We start from the raw sequence: 20,927 nt of genomic DNA on the forward strand, positions 1-20,927 counted from the left end.
CCTTGGGAAATGTAGTGGCTGTAAGTAAACAACATTGTGTTATCCGATTCACAAATTAAATACCTTTTATGAGTCAAAGAGCTGTTTCCTTAAAGTCATCATGAAATCAAATTAGATAATACTTGTTTTTTTATGTAATATTGCAGTGTCTATTATAAATGATTTATCGGTGCACATCTTTATTGTTTTAAATTTATGTGGATTGTAATCTTGAAACAGAATAACTGGAGCTCTTCTCTGATGACGAGGGCGGGGCAACCTGTCACTCACATGAGATCCACCAATAGCAAACCACAATCAATTCCCCATGGGCAAAACCTTACATTTGTTCTTGTTTGAGAAGCGTTTCACCTGGAACTATAGGTCACAACAGGGAAAAGACTGTCTGCTGTGAATATTAATAATATAGCACAGCCTCTTGTGCCTGTTGCTTAAAGTCGGCATAAAACAGAAATTGTTCTTCCCTATTCTGACATATCAGAGTGAAACACTTCTGGAACAAGAACAAATGTAGGACGGGGTATATAAAGAACAAAATCTCTGTTTATTTGGTCCCCATGAGGAAAACAGCTAAGCAATGTTTTTTGAAAATGTAAGTATGCAGAAATTTTTCTGTGATGGGTAGATTTAGGGGATATAATACACTACCAGCAAAAATTTTGGAAACATTACTATTTTTAATGTTTTTGAACAAAGTCTCTTATGCTCATTAAGGCTGCATTTATTTCATAATAAATACAGAAAAAACAATAATATTCTGAAATATTATTACAATTTAAAATGATGTTTTTCTATTTTAATATACTTTAAAATATAATTTATTTCTGTGATCAAAGCTGAATTTTCAGCATCATTACTCCAGTCTTCAGTGTCACATGATCCTTCAGAAATCATTCTAATATGATGATTTATTATCAATGTTGGAAACAGTTGTGTTGCTTAATATTATTGTATAACCTGTGATACTTTTTCAGGATTCTTTGAATAAAAAGTTAAAAAAATATCAGCATTTATTTAAAATAGAAATCTTTTGTAACAATATACAAAAGTTTTTTGAAAGAAATGAATACTTTTATTCAGCACGGATGTGTTCAATTGATAAAAAGTGATAGTAAAGATGTATATTGTTAGAAAAGATTTATACTTTGAATAAATGCTGTTCTTTTTAACCTTTTATTCGTCAATGAATCCTGAAAAAAAGTATCACAGGTTGACAACCTGATCATAACTGAGTATCAAATCCTCATATCAGAATGATTTCTGAAGGATCATGTGACACTGAAGACTGGAGTAATGATGCTGAAAATTCAGCTTTGATCACAGGAATAAATTACTTTGTCAAATATATTTAAATAGTACACAGTTATTTTAAATTGTAATAATATTTCAGAATATTATTGTTTTTTCTGTATTTATTATGAAATAAATGCAGCCTTAATGAGCATAAGAGACTTTGTTCAAAAACATTAAAAATAGTAATGTTTCCAAACTTTTGACTGGTACTGTATATATAGTTTGTACAGTATGCAAACAATTATGTCTATGGAAAGTCCCCATAAAACATGGAAACCCTGTGCGCGTGTGTGTGTGTGTGTGTGTCGGAAGACCACATTTCATTAACTAACCCATCTCAATCCATCTCTATTCTACTCTCTTCCCTCGGCAGCACAAACTCCCAGAACAACAGCTTATTCAACACTTGGCCTGTTTTGCTGATACAGCTGACTATACTGTTCTTAATCAGACTGAACATGTCTATAGCATGAAGGGTTTCTTATGGTGATGTGACTATATTCAGCTTTAGTCATGTAAGTCATTTACTAGAAGAGCTTATGCCGTCAGCGTCACTGAACACACCATTACATCACTTCAGTCCTGTGAGCTCATGGCCTTTATATATGTCAGACAACACAACAAAACTCATCTGACAGGATATTAACAAACAAGAGTGCAAATGACTGCACAAAGACTATAAACGTGGGTATATGCGTGTTTGATGCCTTACAAACCTCCTCATGAGAAGCATTCACAGTGATACAGATGACTGTAAAGCAGGGTTGATGTTACATAAGAACATTGTTTTATCATGCGAGTGCGGGGGATTTAATCTGATGTGAAGAAGAGGAGGGAGTCGCGGCTATAGTGTGATGTTGGGGAATCTGATTCATTCAGATGAATCGGTTCGTTCGAACGGTTAGTTTTGCTGAACCGGTTCTTTCAAATCAATGATCAAAACTGTTGGACTGGCATTGCATGTTATTTCCATTCTTTTGCTGGTACATTGACATTTTTCTTTGTCGTGTATTTTATATCCTATACTACAGAATTGGTTCAAACTCAGAGTTGAAACGTCTTGGAAAAAAAATGTGTCTTTTTCCACAAATGTTTTATGTATGCAAATTGTATAATATCCAAGGTACATTTCTAGTAGATTGTGCAGTTAATTCTCATATTGTATTTTCAGAAAGTTTTGAAATATTTTTCCTCTTCCAGAATTTGTCACTACCGAAACACAATAATAAATAATTTAATAAGAAGAGTTACATTGACTTCTTAAGATTTTGTTTACCTTGTAAATATATTTTTTGCTATTTTAAAAAAAAAAGTTTTCACAGGTAAAATCAATAACAATTACAATTTCACCAATATTTCAAGTGTAATTTATGAGATTTGTTGTATTTTGAATCCAAACTTTCTTTGTAAAAGTCATAAAGTTTATCATACTGATTTCAAAGTGAAGGATTCATTAGTTTGAATAAACATTGAACCAAACACTATAATAACATTTTAGTTGATCATTCAATATACTTCATTTTTGACAAAACATCCCATGTTTCGGTCGTGACTGCACATCTTTGACAGTAATGTGTTGGTAGTGACCACATCACATGACACAATTTAACTCACATACTAAAACATTAATGATTTGCATAATAAAACATACTAAAATTCTAATGATTTGAATTACTGTACTAAAATTTTGTTTATTTCCCCCAAATAAACGATTATGTGTTCCCTTTTGTCACCACCGAAACAATGATGTCACTACCAAAACTTCACGTTTCGGTCGTGACTGTTTCGGTAGTGACAATTTTCAATATTTTTGAGCCGCTCAAAGATGCTAATCAGCACATGGTTATCTAGCACAGTTCTGAACAGTTGTACACACATAAAAACTACATTTTATGGAATAACACCCAAAAAAGTTTGCTTAATTGCAGAAAAAGGTGTTTGGTAGTGATGTTCCTTAAAGTTGCACACAGATTTTCAGACTTCTGAACACATTTAACTCAGAATGATGATCTATCTACTGTGAAAGAGAGGCTGTCAGAGGAATATTTCCTGATCAAAAATGTAGAAGTGAGTTAAAATCAGTCTCAGACAATGACTCAAACACACACTGTTTCGGTAATGACATGAACACATTTGTTTAAATATAGTTTCATGATTAAAAAATAAAATACAAAAATAATATTTTTTTAATAACTTCACTTTTTTAAAAAAAAAAAAATCTAAAATATGTTTTTAAAAACAACAATGGAAAAAATTCAGAAATTGTTTCAATATCATTTTCACAAGTTGAAATTACCAATAAATGATGATTTTATAAATATTAAGCGTACTGATATTTTAAATATTATTGTGCGATTCAGTAGATAATAGAAGGATCTTAGTAAATATCTAAAATTTGAATACTAAAATGGCTGTGGGACAGCAGTTTGCACCGGTTCTGTAGAATGGCCCATATAGTTAATGCAGCGATGTCATGTGACAGGTAGGTTGCTTGAGGAGAGGTTACTGTCATCAGAGAAGAGAAGAGAAGTTTTTATATATAGTAGCCAGTATACCGTAGCTGTACAGCATTCAGTAAGTACTAAGCAGTCGAGAGATTCACGAACGCTTGGCGAATCGACAGAATCATTCAAACGAACCGACTCATTAGAACGATTCGGTCGATGGTTTAACGGACCTCGTGATGGTTCAGACTTTACAGAGGGTGAGAGAGATCTCTGAGAGCGAGATTTGCGTGTCGTTTTCTCCGCAGTCGGGATAAGACACATGCTAAAATATGGATAATGTTTTGGATCATGCGATTCTCCCAGGAGGCGGTGAAAACCTGTTTGAATCTGTCTGATCTGCTTTCAGTCCGAACCATCTTTGCGCAAAATGGATGCATTGAGTTTCTCCGTGACGATCTTCTGGTTTGTGTTCATCGGGGGGAACAGAATGAGCAGGTGAGATGCGCGTGTCCTTCACGTCAGGATGAGGATGAGGATGCTGCAGACACATCCATGCACGCGCACACACACATATCTCTGAGTGCAGTTTAATTGATTTTCAATATATTGCTCATTGAGTAAAATCTTTATCAAAAGGCTTTAACGCATCTGATCTGTGAACATCCATCTTTTACAGTGAGGCTCAGAGATCATCATGTGCACAAGCCTCCAACTTGACACAGAAACGAGCATACCCGCTGTTAAATTACAATCTTCATGTAGATTTTAGCTAACAGTCTTCATTCTCGTGGACATCATAAAAAATATTGAGTAGCTAATAGGTTATTGTATCTTATCATTATATATTCACATACAGTAAGCTTATATCTCGCTGTTGCTTGGAAATGGGGCAGTTGTTCACGTGCGCGTCCTGGTTTATTTATAGATCGTTGTGGTTATGCATATATTTAATATGCACATTTCAGTGAGGTGCTCTTTTACAGACTAAAGTGTGCATGTATTTATTTACACACACACCCGTCTCTGATGTGCAGTTCACAGTTCATCTCACTTGTAGATCATACATGTCAACACATTATAGGCTCTTTTGCCCCCTTGTGTTCAGTTCACTTGTTACTAGGAGCTTTTCTGTTCTTTTTTTGGGGATGAATCTAACAAAAACATGACTGTAGTTCACATCTTCACATCAAAAATGTGATTTAGGCCTAATCTATACATGCCTGTTTTAGGATCATCCCAACAAACACAGCTATGTTGTAAAGAAATTATGTTGATGTTTTTATTTAGTGTACCTAATGAGACAGATTGTTTTTCCAGGCTATATATTTGTGCATCACACTACATACTGTACGCTGTCATCAAAACACTCAAACATGATGTGATCTGGCTTCTGAAGGAACCTTTACACTTAAAAAAAAATAAAAAAAATCCCTTTCAACTTCATTTGGCATTTTATCAATATGCTGTGATTCAAAATAATTACCATAAAATACACCAATAAAAGAAATCTTCAATAAATTGAATGTTTTCCTATGAATAACTAAAGGCTTACTGATACTACAGGAGTCATTGCCTTTTATTTAACTTCACAGGGTTTCACATCTTTTTTTTTTCAAGTTTAACCAAATGAATATGCTGCAAATAAGTGTGAATATTGCGCTGCAGTGACAGCTTTATGTTCTCAATGCTGGTAATTAATCTTTGATTATCTCTTACATTGCTGTTTCATCCAAGAAATAATAAAAATATATATATCTTCAATCATTTTTTAATGTAGAGTAGTTTGCATCTTAGCTATTGTAGTAGTGCATACTTTACATAGTGTTGGGCAAGCAATACATATGATGTTCTTTGTTTAAATATATGATATCATTATTTATTAAATTTTTCAGGGAGAATTACACTTGGCTCCAAATGTTTCATTGCATCCTTCTTATTTGAGTGTGTTGGTGCAGCTTTCTTTTTCAAATGTAGTATGTTTAATCTTGTTTAATATTGTTGAATGAAACCACACTATACACCGATCAGGCATCACATTATGATCATCTCTTCATCACAGCACCTGTTAGTGGGTGGGATATATTAGGCAGAAAGTGAACATTTTCTCCTCAAAGTTGATGTGTTAGAAGCAGGAAAAATGGGCAAGTGTAAGGATTTGAGCGAGTCTGACAAGAGCCAAATTGTGATGGCTAGACGACTGGGTCAGAGCATCTCCAAAACTGCAGCTCTTGTGGGGTGTTCCCGGTCTGCAGTGGTCAGTATCTATCAAAAGTGCTCCAAGGAAGGAACAGCGGTGATCATGGGCGGCCGAGATCATTGATGCACGTGGGGAACGAAGGATATTCATCAAAGAATCCTGAAAGTAATTTGTACCCAACTGTTTTCAAGAGAAAGTGAAGAACACGTGTTTATGTTTTGTCCTACAGGGCCATGCTGAGTGATATCGGTGACTATGTTGGTACAGACATTGAAATATCCTGGTTGCCCAATCTGGATGATCTGATGAAAGGTTATGCTCGAAACTTTCGGCCAGGGATCGGAGGTGAGTTTGACATCTACAGATCATCGCGTTGGATTGCACTACACCGCTCAACCATCAGTATTTAGCCTTTTTTGTTCTCTGCAGAACAAACCTCACGCTAAGCGTTCCTGCCAAAACAGTGCCCTAATTTCTACAGTCTATTTTTAGTGAGAAGGCGTACCGGTTATATTAAATAGATCAGTGGTTCTCAGCTGCGCTGTTCACACCTGATTCAGATCATCGGCTCTTTGGGAGAGAGATCCTTAAACTAAACTGATGCTCTGTCCAAATACTCACACTTGCGGTGTTTGCACTTGATCACTTGTCTACTTGCATGACGTATTTCCTGTATTTGGTTCAAGTGTTCAAGTGTGTGTAGAACTTTTGATCACACTCTTGCAAAAAATGCAAGCGTTTACAGCTTCTTCTTTTTTTATTTTAAATTATTATTTTCAGTGCTTTGCATTTTAAAATACACTTCAAAATATCTGTTCAGTTGTTGCTATGTAATTAACAGAAGACACAATTTTAAAATTGTGGTGCTTCTTTAAAGGTGCAATATGTAAGAATTTTGCAGTAAAATATCCCAAAACCACTAGGCCAGTGTTATATATTTGTTAACTTGAGTACTTGAGTACAAATGTTTCCAACTATTTGTAATTCGTGAGAAAATTGCAATTTTAACCAAGGCTCCGGGACATGTGAGGAGTCGCCTGTCAATTGCGTCACACCCGCGTTACCCTCGGTTTCCGGTTATATTTTGTAGAAACCATGGAAACACCAAAGATGCTTTAATTTTTACGTTTTAATAGAAAAGGGAACAACTGTTTTGATATATTTATAGACAGAAAACTAATTATTGTTATATAGCTCAACACATTTAGTCTTACTGATTTTTTGCGAGTACCATGCTTTACCATGCCTCAGAGAGAAACACTATTTTGTGAAGTAGCTAACATAGCATAATCAGATGCAGCTTTATTTTTAGTAACAGTAATACAGCATTTTCTCCATCATACAATAAGTTTTAAAATGAATTGCATGCCATTTATCAACACAATCATCCAGCATTTAATATGATATTGTAAAATCGATCTATCTTACTGCAGCGTGTAACAGTGTCTCACAGCAGCCGCCGAGCGAACGCACAGAGTAACGTTATAACATCATTTTCAACACTCTCAAATGTATCTAATATGATCAACAGAGCTGCGTTACCTCATACTCATGACCGGAAAAGCGGAAGCGGCGCCGGCGACTGTGGCATGTGAAGTGAAGACCCAAGATTCCACGCTCAAACTTGCCTTCATCAAGCTATGCCTTTGTTTTGAATAGGCCTCTAGCGGACAGAAATCTTACATATTGCACCTTTAAGTGATAAAAAGCAGTTGCAAATGATGTACAACATGCACATAACCTACTCATCTTTGCATCAATTAAATGTGCAACACTTTATATTTTACTACCAAATTATATGTAATATATAATTAATTTAACCTACAGTCGAATGTTTTCCTTGATATCTCGCAATTTCGAGGCATATAAGTTCCCGAACATAATGCATGATGGGATACGGTTAGCCTCGAATACTGCTCAGAAGCGGTATTCAAGATAGTGTGTGTTTAGTGTGCATTAAGGGCACTGCATGGAACAGTCTTGCACACTTACTTCCTGTCTCTCAAGTGGCCAAGACCGCAAGTGTGTGTATTTGGATAGGGCATGAGTGTGTCAGATAAGACTGTAGTTGAGAACCGGTGCAAGAGATCACAGATGGTCGAACTCATCTGTGGCCAGCTGCAAAAACTGCTTAGACTAGTCTTACAAGTTACAAGTCTCTTTTTTTTCTTCAAGACTGGTCACAACTTTTTAAAGTCGGTAACATAAAAAGATAGATTGGTCCAATTTCAATCCAAAATGCTGGTTAACTGCTAGTTGGTCAGACTAGTTCTGAAAACACAGTCTTAGCATAGTGTCTATGTTTATGCAACTGCCTGCCGGTCTGTCTTAGTTTTGTCAACTGTCAACTGCCTAGTTTTGAGTCAGGGATTTGAACCTTAATCTTAACCCTAATGTATTTTACGCATGAAACTACACTCTTACATGACATGAAGAACCTTTAAAATCCATGAAAAAGGTTCGTTATAGTGGAAAAAGGTTCTTTAGATTATTAAAATGTTCTTTACATGAAGATAAAAATGTGTTTACTGAAAGATTCTTTGGGAAACCAAAATTATTTTATTGCATTTCTGTGAAAACACTTTTTGGAACGTTTATTTTTAAAAGTGTATACAGTCATTTTAATTTTATTGAAGGGGAATGGTTATATTTAGGGTTGGGGCAGGTTTTGTAACTATATTTACCATACTACTGAGTACGGAGCCCTGGACATGACATGCAGGAAAAAAATAGTAGGCTAAATCGTGCGCATGATTTACTAATTCGTTCCCTCAATTTACTAAATCGTGCAAATGATTTACTATTTACTTCCCTCGATTTATAAATCATGCGCATGATTTACAAATCCAGGGAACGAAATAGTAAATCGTGTGCACGATTAAATTTTTTTTCTTGCATGTCATGTACGGGGCTTCGTATCATACAATAGGTTTGTATTTGATTGTATGATATATTGTATGTGTCACTAATAGCTGTTATTTCATAACATGAATGTGATTTTGCCTTACAAACATTTCATACATAAACCATAAAATGAATGTACTTGAAAAGATTAGTGTGACTTCTAGGGCTGTGCTTTGTACTGTTGTAGTCCAGAAAGCAGACAGACTCTTCACAATATACTCAACATGGCCTTTTAGCCTTTATTTTGCTGGCTATTTATTATTAAACTATAATTATAAATTATTCGAATTAGCACTTAATATTGCCTATGCAATATCGTTCAAACTGAAGACTAGTTTATTATCGCAACAGCTCATCAGTCAAACCAGAACAATAAATGTGAAATATTAATATGCAACTAAATATCCATGTGCATCAAGCAAAATCCAGGCATTAAAGTTCCTCTGTCGCTTTGGGAGCTACATACCAAATTTGTATATTGAGGCACCTTCAGTCGTGACATTCATGTCAGAGCCATATATTGCCTGAGGTGATCTGAGTTCGAGTCCTGACTCAAGGTCCTTTCCTGACCCTGTTCAGCTCTTGCATCTTCTCTCCTCTCACACAGTCCCGTCCAGACAAGGAAAAGACTCAGATATTTATAAGCTGTCTAGACTAGACATGACAAAGCAACCGTTGCAGATCCATTTGTTCTTTGTGTCAGAAGGACAGTCTGCCATAAATAGAACGGAAATCAGTTTCCTGTCTGGGATTTGTCATGTTGCATCGCACTGCATCCAATGTAAACGGAGTCACTGATTATAATGGGTACTGTTGTATTTAGTCACGTCATGTTGCGCCACTCGCATCAAGTATAGACACGGTGAAGGAGGGGGAAAGGATTTATTTTTTAGGGGTAGAGGGGGACGTTTTTGAGAAAAATGTGAGAACCACTGATTTAGATGAAGATGGATAATTTATTTTATTTCCTCACACGTCTCTTCACAGGACCCCCAGTGAATGTCTCCATGGCTATTGAAGTAGCCAGTATCGACCATATCTCAGAAGCCAACATGGTAATGTTTGAAAATCACCCTATTTCACATTTATGGTTTATTATATTGGATTTGTATGGTTATTGTATTTGACAATTATATTTTTGTCATTAATGTAACTAATCTCAAGTTTTGCATTTGCTAAAATTATAATTGAATATATATTTTCTTTGTCAAATGGAGTGGATTCAATTCCAGAATGAAAAGTAAAATTAACAGTAGGAGCGAGTCCGGTGCAATATAATAAAAATGTCAAATGATTCAACATTTTATCACTTCTTATTAATTGCATTATTTCTAGATGACAAGTACAGCATTTCTTCTTCTGAACAGTTAAAAGCAAATACTTCAGACTATGATGAAAATACAGACCCTAAGATAGAAACTCGAAGCAACAAAAATGAATACACCTGTTATCACTGACACACAAGTTACAAAACCTGTGATCACTGACACAAAAATGTGTACACGTGATTAAAATGTGACATTTCCTTTTAATTATTACAACAACAACAACAACAAAAAATCTACAAAACAAAACACAAACTTAAAATCACACTGTTATAGGTTACAAAAAAGTGTTGTCATAGTATTTAGTATTTAACAGGTTTAAGAACTCCACAGTACACAAATTGTAAAGGAAAAAGTTTCAAACAGATTAAAGTGCAAAAGAATTATAAAGAACAACAGGTAACACTTTACAATAAGGTCTCATTATTTAACGTTAGTTAATGCATTAACTAAGATTAAGAATGAGCAATAGCTACATTAGTTACAGAAGGTATTATTTGTGTTAATGTTAGTTAAAAAATACAACTGATTATTGTTAGTTTTAGGTCCATTAACTAGAAATTAACATTAACTAAGATTAATAAATGCTATTTTAAATGCTAATAAATGCTATAATAAAAGTATTTTTTCATTGTCAGTTTCATTAATAATGAATTAACATGTTAACTAATGAAGCCTTATGTTTCCGAACAATAACAAATAATCAGAACATTTTCAATCATTAAAGGGCATGTTGTAGTCCATATTAAAATATAAAAATGTTTAAATTTGAAAATAAATAGCCTATTAAGTCTTTAAGTATTAAGTATTTGGTGCTGTGATGAACAACATTGAGATTACAAAAAAAAATGAATGGCTGTTTGAAGCATTTTAAATACTGTAGTACCACAGCTGCTTTGCTTGCGGGGTTTCCGGGGTAATCGCTGCATTTCTGCTGTTCCATCAGCGCCCTCTGCTGTCAGAGAGTGAATGTGCACTTTCATTCAGCGCGTCTCCTTCACTCGTTCTGCCATGTGCTTCTCGTGCACGTTGGGTTTGTTTACATTGTGCGCAGGCCTCTTTGTCGCCACATACAGTGATGTTGTGGATTTTATACGGCTGATAGGTAAAGTATTCTGAAAAATGTAATATAAAAATTTGAATAATTCGTAATAAATAATTATTCACGGTATTTCAAGGTGCCTGATAACAATATAGTGTATATTCATTATCGTGATAGATCGCATTATCAAATATCAGCAGATGTCTACACTGTTAAAAAGATAAGGAATTCAAGTTGCTTAGTCAATCCATCTTCAGATCATGCCAGCAAAAGTTATTTTGTGTTGCTAGATCAAACCATTATCATTTAAAGCATCAACTAAATTGATGTCATGATACCAAACTGAATCTGAAGCTGTATCTCTGCAGTGTTCTGGCATATTGACACCAAACTCTGTGTGACCACATCAATTTTGTCTAAGCCACACCCATTTTTAAAGTAATAAGCTTATAGAGTGCCCCAGGGATGACGCGTTTTTGTAGGCCAACCCGGAAGTTAGCAGCGCACAGGTTCCCTCGACTGAAAGCCTATTCATTTTTCCCATAGACTTTTGGAAAATCGCAGAAAATAAGCTCTGTGCTTAACAAAGGGTTATGACACTTACACGTTTTGTCTATCAAGATAATCTTTACAAGTTAGCACAACATTTATAGATTTTGAAGCCTAAATAAAGTGGTCAGATATAAAAGGCTAACAGTAGGCTATAAACAGACTACAGCACACCATGGTTGCAGATCAACGTCACCACCAAACTTCCTCAAACTTTATTTAAAAAACAACGTTATTTACAAACATGCTCGCTGATTATGATCTACGCTGTTATGAATACTTATCCACTTTTTCATGAGAAATGCTGTCCAAATGTCCCGTTTTTAATGATGACGTCTAAAGTCCCCGCCAAAGGAAGTAGTCCCTTTTAGCAATTTGTTAGCAACCGTCGATTTTAAGACACAGTAAAAGTTTAAAAAATTACAAGTGGGTTATAACTGGTGTGTTTTATGTCATAGATCAAAACGTGAAAGTATTTAGAGGCTTTGTTAACCACAGACCTTATTTCAGGCGATTTAGCAAAAACCCATTCAAAAAACCCATAGACTTTACGGCGTTGGAACCGGAAGTCCTAAAATGCTAACTCGCTTCCGGGTTTTGCCTACAAAAATGCGTCATCCCTGGGGCACTCTATTGTATTTATAGTTTTTCAACCATTTGGCCCAAAATCATCTCCAATTTTTTTAATTGGTTATTTCTGCAGTTGGTGTACTTGGCCCTAATAATTATAATAAAGATAATTACTGTTATCATAGATATTAATGATTGATTTTACCACTTTTAAGGGGGTTTTAGGAAGAACATGTACACCCCATATTCATGGTAAAATCATTGTAATGCATAGTGGCTTATTTATCTTTTGATTTAAAGTAAACTTGTCTGTAAATAAGGACAATGCACAACAATAAGTCAACAACATAAAACCGTAGATGTTTTGCTTGTGTGCATTTGTGTTGACAGGAATACACCATGACAGTATTTCTGCGGCAGAGTTGGAGAGATGACCGTCTGTCCTACAACCACACCAACAAAACGCTGGGCCTGGACAGCCGCTTCGTAGACAAACTCTGGGTGCCAGACACATTCATTGTTAACGCCAAATCAGCCTGGTTTCATGATGTTACTGTGGAGAACAAACTCATACGCCTGCAGCCTGATGGAGTCATTCTCTACAGCAGTCGGTTCGTGTTTCAGATTAGTTTGTGTTTTTGTACTGGCAATAATGGGCAGAACAGCAAAGCTAGAATGTTGACAGTTTACTGTAAAGGGGAAGAAAATTCAAGTAAAACAATCACATTCACAACACTAATGGTTATTATGACAGCCATAATGTGCAAAGTGGTCTTTTCATTATTTTATTACCAAATAAATCTACCTATCCACCTATCTACTTAATAAATATTTAAATAAAGGCCACCATTGACCAATCACAATCAGGTATTTCTAAGAGCTGTGTATGAACTGCAACAACAGCATGACAAAATATGTAAAAATACATCAATAAAAATTGAATTTATCCAACAATTCCCTCGAAGAGAGAGGATTTAAAAGGATCATTTATTTTATAAGCTTTCCAGTGTCTTAACAGATGGTATATTTCTCCTCTGTGACCCGCTCCATGTTCGAAATGATTATCACGATGTTTTCCCTTTCAGAATTACATCTACAGTTGCATGTGATATGGACCTCACCAAATACCCCATGGATGAACAGGAATGCATGCTGGACTTGGAAAGCTGTGAGTTCATCTTAATTTATAGTGTTTGTTTATCATCAGTGGCCAGAAATTACGCAAATTGAAATTGCGAATTGAAAATACACCCAATGGAAACACGTCAAATTTACAAAAACTCCCATATATAATTTTTTACACTTACACGAGATGGTTTTTCAGGCAATTCAAAAAAGGAATATTTCGCAAAACTGCAACGGAAACCTGCTGTAATGTCAAAGTCGATCATTCTTTAAAGAGGGCGCGGTATGTTTGGACTGAAGATAAGAGTTTTTCATTGAACTCATAAAAGACAATTGTTTTTCTAAATAATTGTTTTTAAAGCAGATGTGATGATGAATCTGACGTTTTCATGGACTCTAAGGCCCTGTTTACACTAGTGCATTTTTGTTTTAAAACACATAACTTTTGCTAAGGTTACGCATGTCTTCTACACTACTCTGCCATTTTCGACCCTCAAAAACGGTGACTTTTGAAAACACTGCAGTCTCCGTTTTAGTTGAAAACTGGATTGCGTTTCAGTGTAAATGTTTTTTTTCTTCTCTTTTAGGGGGGTGGGGGCTCTGTCATATGTTTCCTGTGTCATCCCAGTACTCTTATGTTGAAGTTGTGCATTGTCCGTTTCCTGTGCATTGTTTTGTAGTCCCCTTGTAGTTTTCTTACTTTTTTAGTCCCTGATTGTTACCAGGTGTGTCTTGTTAGTCTTTACCTCTTGTGTATGTAATGGTTTCTTGTTTGCTTGTGCTTCTGTTTGTCATGCTCCTCGTGTTACTGGTATTGTTTTGCTCTTTTCATTAAAACGTAACATTTAGATCCTCATCTCCACCTGCCTTTTCTTGTTTCACACGATACAATTACATTTTGACCTCATAAGCTACATTTACAATGATCATGCAAGTGTCCACAACAGCAAAATATTTCCCTGCACAAAAACAAACTGTGATGATGCTTTTGACTAAAATTGTATATTTTCTTACATATTTCTTTCATTCCTGTTCTCATATGAACATAACCTTATAAGAGCAGCATGTTTGAGAGGCAAATAGAAATGTCATATACAGCTGTAGGCAAACTGAGATGTTTTTTTTTCCTGTTGTTGGGTTTGCAGACGGCTACTCTTCAGAGGACATTGTGTATCACTGGTCAGAGAGTCAAAAAATCATTCATGGGCTGGACAAACTGGAGCTGTCTCAGTTCACCATCACAGATTATCGCTTTGTCACGGAGCTGTTGAACTTTAAATCCGGTGAGGCTTTGAGGCTTTTCATCTGATATCACTAAACTCTACCAAAATATGAATTGCTAATGCTGTGGCAACTGTCGTGATCATTTTTAATGGTTTTAATCAGTTTTGTTAACTCAAAAGTTATCTAATATTTAAAAGACAAGTTTTGTCATTCTTGAAACAGCCGGGAGATTTCCTCGACTCAGCTTACGATTCCAACTAAGGCGAAACCGAGGAGTTTACATCATCCAGTCCTACATGCCCTCCATCCTACTGGTTGCCATGTCATGGGTTTCATTCTGGATCAGCCAATCAGCTGTGCCCGCAAGAGTGTCTTTAGGTCTGTGTTGAAGTGTTAACCCAGCTAACGGGGAATGTTCTCAGAACTTTAGTTAATTAATTCTCTTATTGTTAAACAAACATTCTTCCAGAAACATTAATAGAATATTCATTCAATGACAATATCTGATCTTTAATAATGTACTCAAAACGTTAGCACAAAAACATTATTTATACGTCGTCCATGGAATGTTTTTTTTAAACATTTAATCATTTAAAAGTAGAATGTTCGTTTAAATGTTACTACTTGTTTCAGAACATTCAGTGAACATTCTAAAATGTAACGTTCCGATAACGTTTGAAGAATGATCAAATGGAATGGTCCCTTAACGTTCTCATTACCAAGACAAAACATTTTTAAAACATTAAAAAAAACTTTAAACGTTCAGAGAACATGCAGAAGTTACATTTTCATAACTTAATAGGAATGTTAGCAAAACATTCTTAGAACATATTTTTGTTAGCTGGGAATTTTATAAAATTTACAGTTTATAAAATGTAAACTTCACTAAAATATTTTTTAAAAATCAGTAAAATTAAATGAGAACATTTAACACAATCACACACACACACAAATTAACATGATAAGTTAAATGAATATTGTGTTCTGTGTGTCCATTAGGAATCACAACGGTGCTCACCATGACAACGCTGATGGTCAGTGCTCGTTCATCATTGCCCCGCGCTTCTGCCATTAAAGCTCTGGACGTGTATTTCTGGATCTGCTACGTCTTTGTCTTCGCTGCCTTGATCGAATACGCTTTTGCTCACTATAATGCAGACTACAGCAAGAAGGAGAAAGCCAAAGTCAAGACGAATAAAAACACAGAGGTACAAGAAGAACATTAATTTTGCTTAGAAGGGTTAAACTGTGTACTAACTCTGTGCTATAATTGATTCATCTCAGAACACTAAAGGCCAGATTTACTAACAACCCTCTTTTGGCATTAAAAAAAAAACTACTGTCAGGATTTACCAAAGACATGAAGTGAAAAAGTAGTGATGAAAATACGTGGCATAGTATTGTAGCTGAACTTATTGCATATACATTTGTAGGAGTTTCCCTTTCAGACACAAATTCATGGGAGGAGAGTATTTAAATAAATCACGCAACATGATTTACTATGGTTTGCGTTAGTCAATTTACCGGTATTTGTGCCATTATTTAATACCTAAAAAAAAAACTTCCACTCCCGTCTGCGCTTTTATGGCATTGTTTAGTAAATCTGGCCCCAAGTTTCGAGCAAGTATTTTAAATAGGGCTTTCAAGCAATTAAAATTTTTAATCCAATTAATTACATGATGTGCCGATTAATTAATCAAATTAATCACAAATTAACTGCACATCAAATTTGGCTTAGAAATTACCCCAAAATAATTTAAAGTCATTATTGTGTTAAATGAGAAAAGCATTAAATAGACATTAAAAAAACTTTATAGCTTTAGAATAAAATATTTTATTTGATTCAATATAGAATTTATTACACATTAATGCTTGTTACAACAGCCATGATTTTTTTTTTCTTTTTTCAAAATAGTATGGTTACCAGCATTCTTCAAAATATCTTATTTTATGTTCCACAAAAGAAACAAAGTCATACAGGTCTGAAACGACATGAGCACGAGTAAATGTAAATAAACAGATTTTTCGGTAACTCTTTAGTATGGGGAACAATTCTCACTTTTAACTAGTTGTGAATTTGCTTGCATATTGGCTGTTTATTAGTACTTATAAAGCACATATTAATGCCTTATTCTGCATGACCTTATTCTACATCCCTTAATCCTACCCAATACCTGAACTTAACAACTACAACAAATACCTTACTAACTATTAATAAGCAGTAAATTAAGAGTTTATTTACGCAAAAGTCGTAGTTAATAGTGAATGTGTTCCCCATACCACCGAATTTTCATTTTTCTGAAAACTTTACCCAAAATATGAAATTTTTTTTTAATGAAATGATACTCTAAATAAGAAACTAAAACTACCAGTAGGTGGCAGTAAATGTCTAAATGAGTAAGTCATTGAGTCAATTATTCATTAGATTTGTTCAAATGGCTGATTTATTAAGAAATTAAGTAAATGGCTCTCTTTATGAATGGGCCATTTAATCATTGGTTCACTGAATTCATTCGCTCAAAACATGGATTCATTCAGAAAAGAAACACCATTGTGTGTTGCTCGGAGATGCACAATAGTTCTGCTTATAGGTAATGTTTTAATGGGCAACATTGAGTAAAAACACAATATTAACTTAAAATCAATATCACATTTGTACTCAAGCTATTCAGGACAAAAACAGCACTCATGTGATATTGCGGTCGTTACTCGTGTGATATTACTTAAAGGTGCCGTAGAATGGAAAAATAAATTTATCTTGGCATAGTTGAATAACAAGAGTTCAGTACATGGAAATGACATACAGTGAGTCTCAAACACCATTGTTTCCTCCTTCTTATATAAATCTCATTTGTTTAAAAGACCTCAGAAGAACAGGTGAATCTCAACATAACACTGACTGTTACGTAACAGTCAGGATCATTAATATGTACGCCCCCAATATTTGCATATGCCAGCTCATGTTCAAGGCATTACACAAGGGCAGCCAGTATTAACGTCTGGATCTGTGCACAGCTGAATCATCAGACTAGGTAAGCAAGCAAGAACAATAGCGAAAAATGGCAGATGGAGCGATAATAACTGACATGATCCGTGATATCATGATATTTTTAGTGATATTTGTAAATTGTCTTTCTAAATGTCTCGTTAGCATGTTGCTAATGTACTGTTAAATGTGGTTAAAGTTACCATCGTTTCTTACTGAATTCACGGAGACAAGAAAGGCGTTGCTATTTTCATTTTTAAACACTTGCAGTCTGTATAATTCATAAACACAACTTCATTCTTTATAAATCTCTCCAACAGTGTAGCATTAGCCGTTAGCCACGGATCACAGCCTCAAATTCATTCAGAATCAAATGTAAACATCCAAATAAATACCATACTTACACGATTAGACATGCTGCATGACGAACACTTTGTAAAGATTCATTTTGAGGGTTATATTAGCTGTGTGAACTTTGTTTATGCTGTTTAAGGCAGTCGCGAGCTCGGGGGGCGGGAAGCATGAGAATTTATAGGGGGGCCGCAGCCTGAATCGGCGCATATTTAATGATGCCCCAAAATTACTATTACTTATATTACATCTTTTGAAAACGCATTCTAACTGCATTCTATAGGCTCCATCATGCAGGGAGTTGTTGCCCTGCATCATGTTCGTCATCAATCAACTGTATGAAATGTCAGATGACCTATGTAGGTCTGGAGTCAAGGTGAAAGGCCACAACAGGCCGTATTCAACTTCACAAGTTTAGAGTGGAATACAGTTCAAAATTAATTCCTATCTATGACTTTTTATGAATTATTAAATTGTTTAAAACAACGTGATTTTTCCTCTCATCTTTTTTAGACCATGGTGAAAAATGGGAAGCAGGCCATGGTTCTCTTTTCGCTATCTGTGACTGGCATGAACCAGGGCCTGCTCATCTCAAACAGGCAAAGCAGGTCCCAGCGGACCACTGACCCTTCTGGAGATCCGCGCGAAGAGACCGAGGTTCGTGGCACTCAATCCCGTCGGGCGCAGAAGGAAAGCAGTGAAGAGAAGAAATGCTGCAAGTGTAAACCCATTGACGCCGACACCATCGATATCTACGCTCGCGCTGTCTTCCCTTTCACCTTCGCCGTGGTCAATGTCATCTACTGGGTGGCATACACAATGTAAATGATTTGAGTTCTGCATGTATATAAATCAATAAACTGATCGATGTAATTATAAGATTATTATTAGAATATCTGGATTATTAAGATAAGAATCATTTATTGTATGCTTATCAATACAATGATAAGGCAGGCTTTTAGAATGTGTGAAATGCATTATGTTTAATTAAATTATTTGGAAGGAGAGGGGTGCGTTGCATTTGAAGAAGACTGATACATACCTCTGCATTTTTACAGTTAAGTCTTTGATGCTTTACAATGAAGTTGCATTATTTGCTTTTTAATCATATTTGCACCAGAATAGCCTTCTGGTATGAAGGAACTAAAGCACAACTTTACTGAATGATTATTGTCTTCTATCTTATCTTCTCCATCTTTAAATCTTTCCTGGCTGAAAAGTTTTTTTATTGTTGTTGTTGTTGCAGTGGCAGGCATTGCTGTTAAAAATGTGCTCAAATAAACCTGAGCAGTCTAAATGAACAGAAATGTTTCAGTATGCATTCTGTGCATCATTCTCCCAGCATATAAATATGAGCAATTACTACTTTGTGTTGTTGAAAAATACTACCCGATTCATGGGAATCCGGCTTACAAGTAATGTTGTTATGCATGAGAGTTCATATCAGTATCGCTGATGAAGATAGTGATGTTATTCTGGCGATTTATCCCTCTTTTGAAACTTTTCTCTTTATTTTGCCTTTTCTTTTGTTAGAGGCAGCTCTAAAGCTACCTTTCTTCTGAAATTACGCCGCTGCAAAACTTAACAATCAGTCAGCAGTTTTTGTGCATTAAAACAAACATACATTAGCATGTGATTTATTGTTTTCTGACATTTTGATTTCTTTGTAAATACATTAATGCCACTACTATGTGGAATAACCAAGTCTGAGAGGAGGGCCTCTGTACCGTAGGGTAGGATAATGACATGATTAATGTCCTTAGGGACAAAGTTGATAAATAAAACTGTTCTTGCCACCAAATGTCTTGATATTGTATTAAGAAATGCACATTTTTTTTGTGATATGTTTCACACATTTTTATAATGTTATGTTTAAATAAGTTTTCAAATGTGTTGAGTAATGCATTGTCCAAAGATGAAATGGCAAGTTTTAAAGGGGTGATGAACTAAGAAATCAAATTTTGACATATAACAGGTCATCATACTTTAAGAATATCCTGTAAGTTTCAGAACTGAAAACTTCCTTGTTGGTCCAATAAAAGCTTTTATTGACACCAGGCCCAGAAGATGAACGCCTACTTCATCACATCACCCGCCCACCGATTGGCTCGTGACATGTAATAGGTAAATAACAGGCCTAATATGTGGTGCTAAACTGAATCAAAGAACTTATACTGTCAAGAAGCGAAACTCAATAGAACGTTCCATTGCAACACCAGCAGCAGCCCTATGTTTCCACCATTTTGGGGTGAAAGCGACTCGGAAGTCCACCAGTTTCTCTATGATGATATCAGCTGCTTTGTTAAAAAACAAAAATGTACACTAAAGCTAAATCTGAATGATGACAACACAGAATAAAATACTATCACTAGTGATCATTAAATCCTTCTAACAGTTTATTTTACACACTTTGTGTTTAAGGCTTCCACTTTTTTCACAAAACCTTTGCTCTCTAGAAACCCAATCAGTTTATCAACTATTTGCATTATAAACACTGAATTAATACCAACATATGAAATTAAATTAAGGACATGCATCAGAAAAATTGGGAATGTTGGACAATAAATATATAACAGAAAATAACAGCTTGACAGTAAACTGTTTTTGCAGTGTCGTCTAATGTCTGTTAAAGCAAGACTAGACAGCAATGCATCATACTCTATAAGATCATTATGTTTAGTGTGATCCAGGAGATTAACACGTATATTTCAGACCTAGTGGATTAATGTACTATTATTACTCCACTATGTCTTAAAATACATTGCAAGTTTTAATCCCCTGGATCATGCCACAAACATGATTATCATTTTCGAAAAAAATTTAAATGTATATATGCTTTTTATAAACAAATGATCGCCTTCCAAGTGGTTCTGCCAAAACCACACTTTCGTATTCTCCAAAAAGCTTACGCTGT

The 20,927-nt window shown here is 35.1% G+C and overlaps 1 protein-coding gene across 1 annotated transcript; it reads left to right on the plus strand.

Moving 5' to 3' along the window:
* Positions 1 to 3,878: 3,878 nt before the first annotated feature.
* Positions 3,879 to 19,814, plus strand: gabrd (gamma-aminobutyric acid type A receptor subunit delta). The gene is made up of 9 exons (XM_048211018.1): positions 3,879 to 4,235; positions 6,167 to 6,282; positions 9,829 to 9,896; positions 12,718 to 12,938; positions 13,413 to 13,495; positions 14,598 to 14,735; positions 14,899 to 15,054; positions 15,676 to 15,884; positions 18,527 to 19,814. Exons 1-9 carry the CDS (start codon positions 4,168 to 4,170, stop codon positions 18,836 to 18,838), a joined length of 1,371 nt encoding a protein of 456 aa, XP_048066975.1. The 5' UTR covers positions 3,879 to 4,167; the 3' UTR covers positions 18,839 to 19,814.
* The last annotated feature ends 1,113 nt before the right edge of the window (positions 19,815 to 20,927 follow it).

This window comes from Megalobrama amblycephala, linkage group LG12 (genome assembly GCF_018812025.1).
Source record: "Megalobrama amblycephala isolate DHTTF-2021 linkage group LG12, ASM1881202v1, whole genome shotgun sequence".
NCBI lineage: Eukaryota > Metazoa > Chordata > Actinopteri > Cypriniformes > Xenocyprididae > Megalobrama > Megalobrama amblycephala.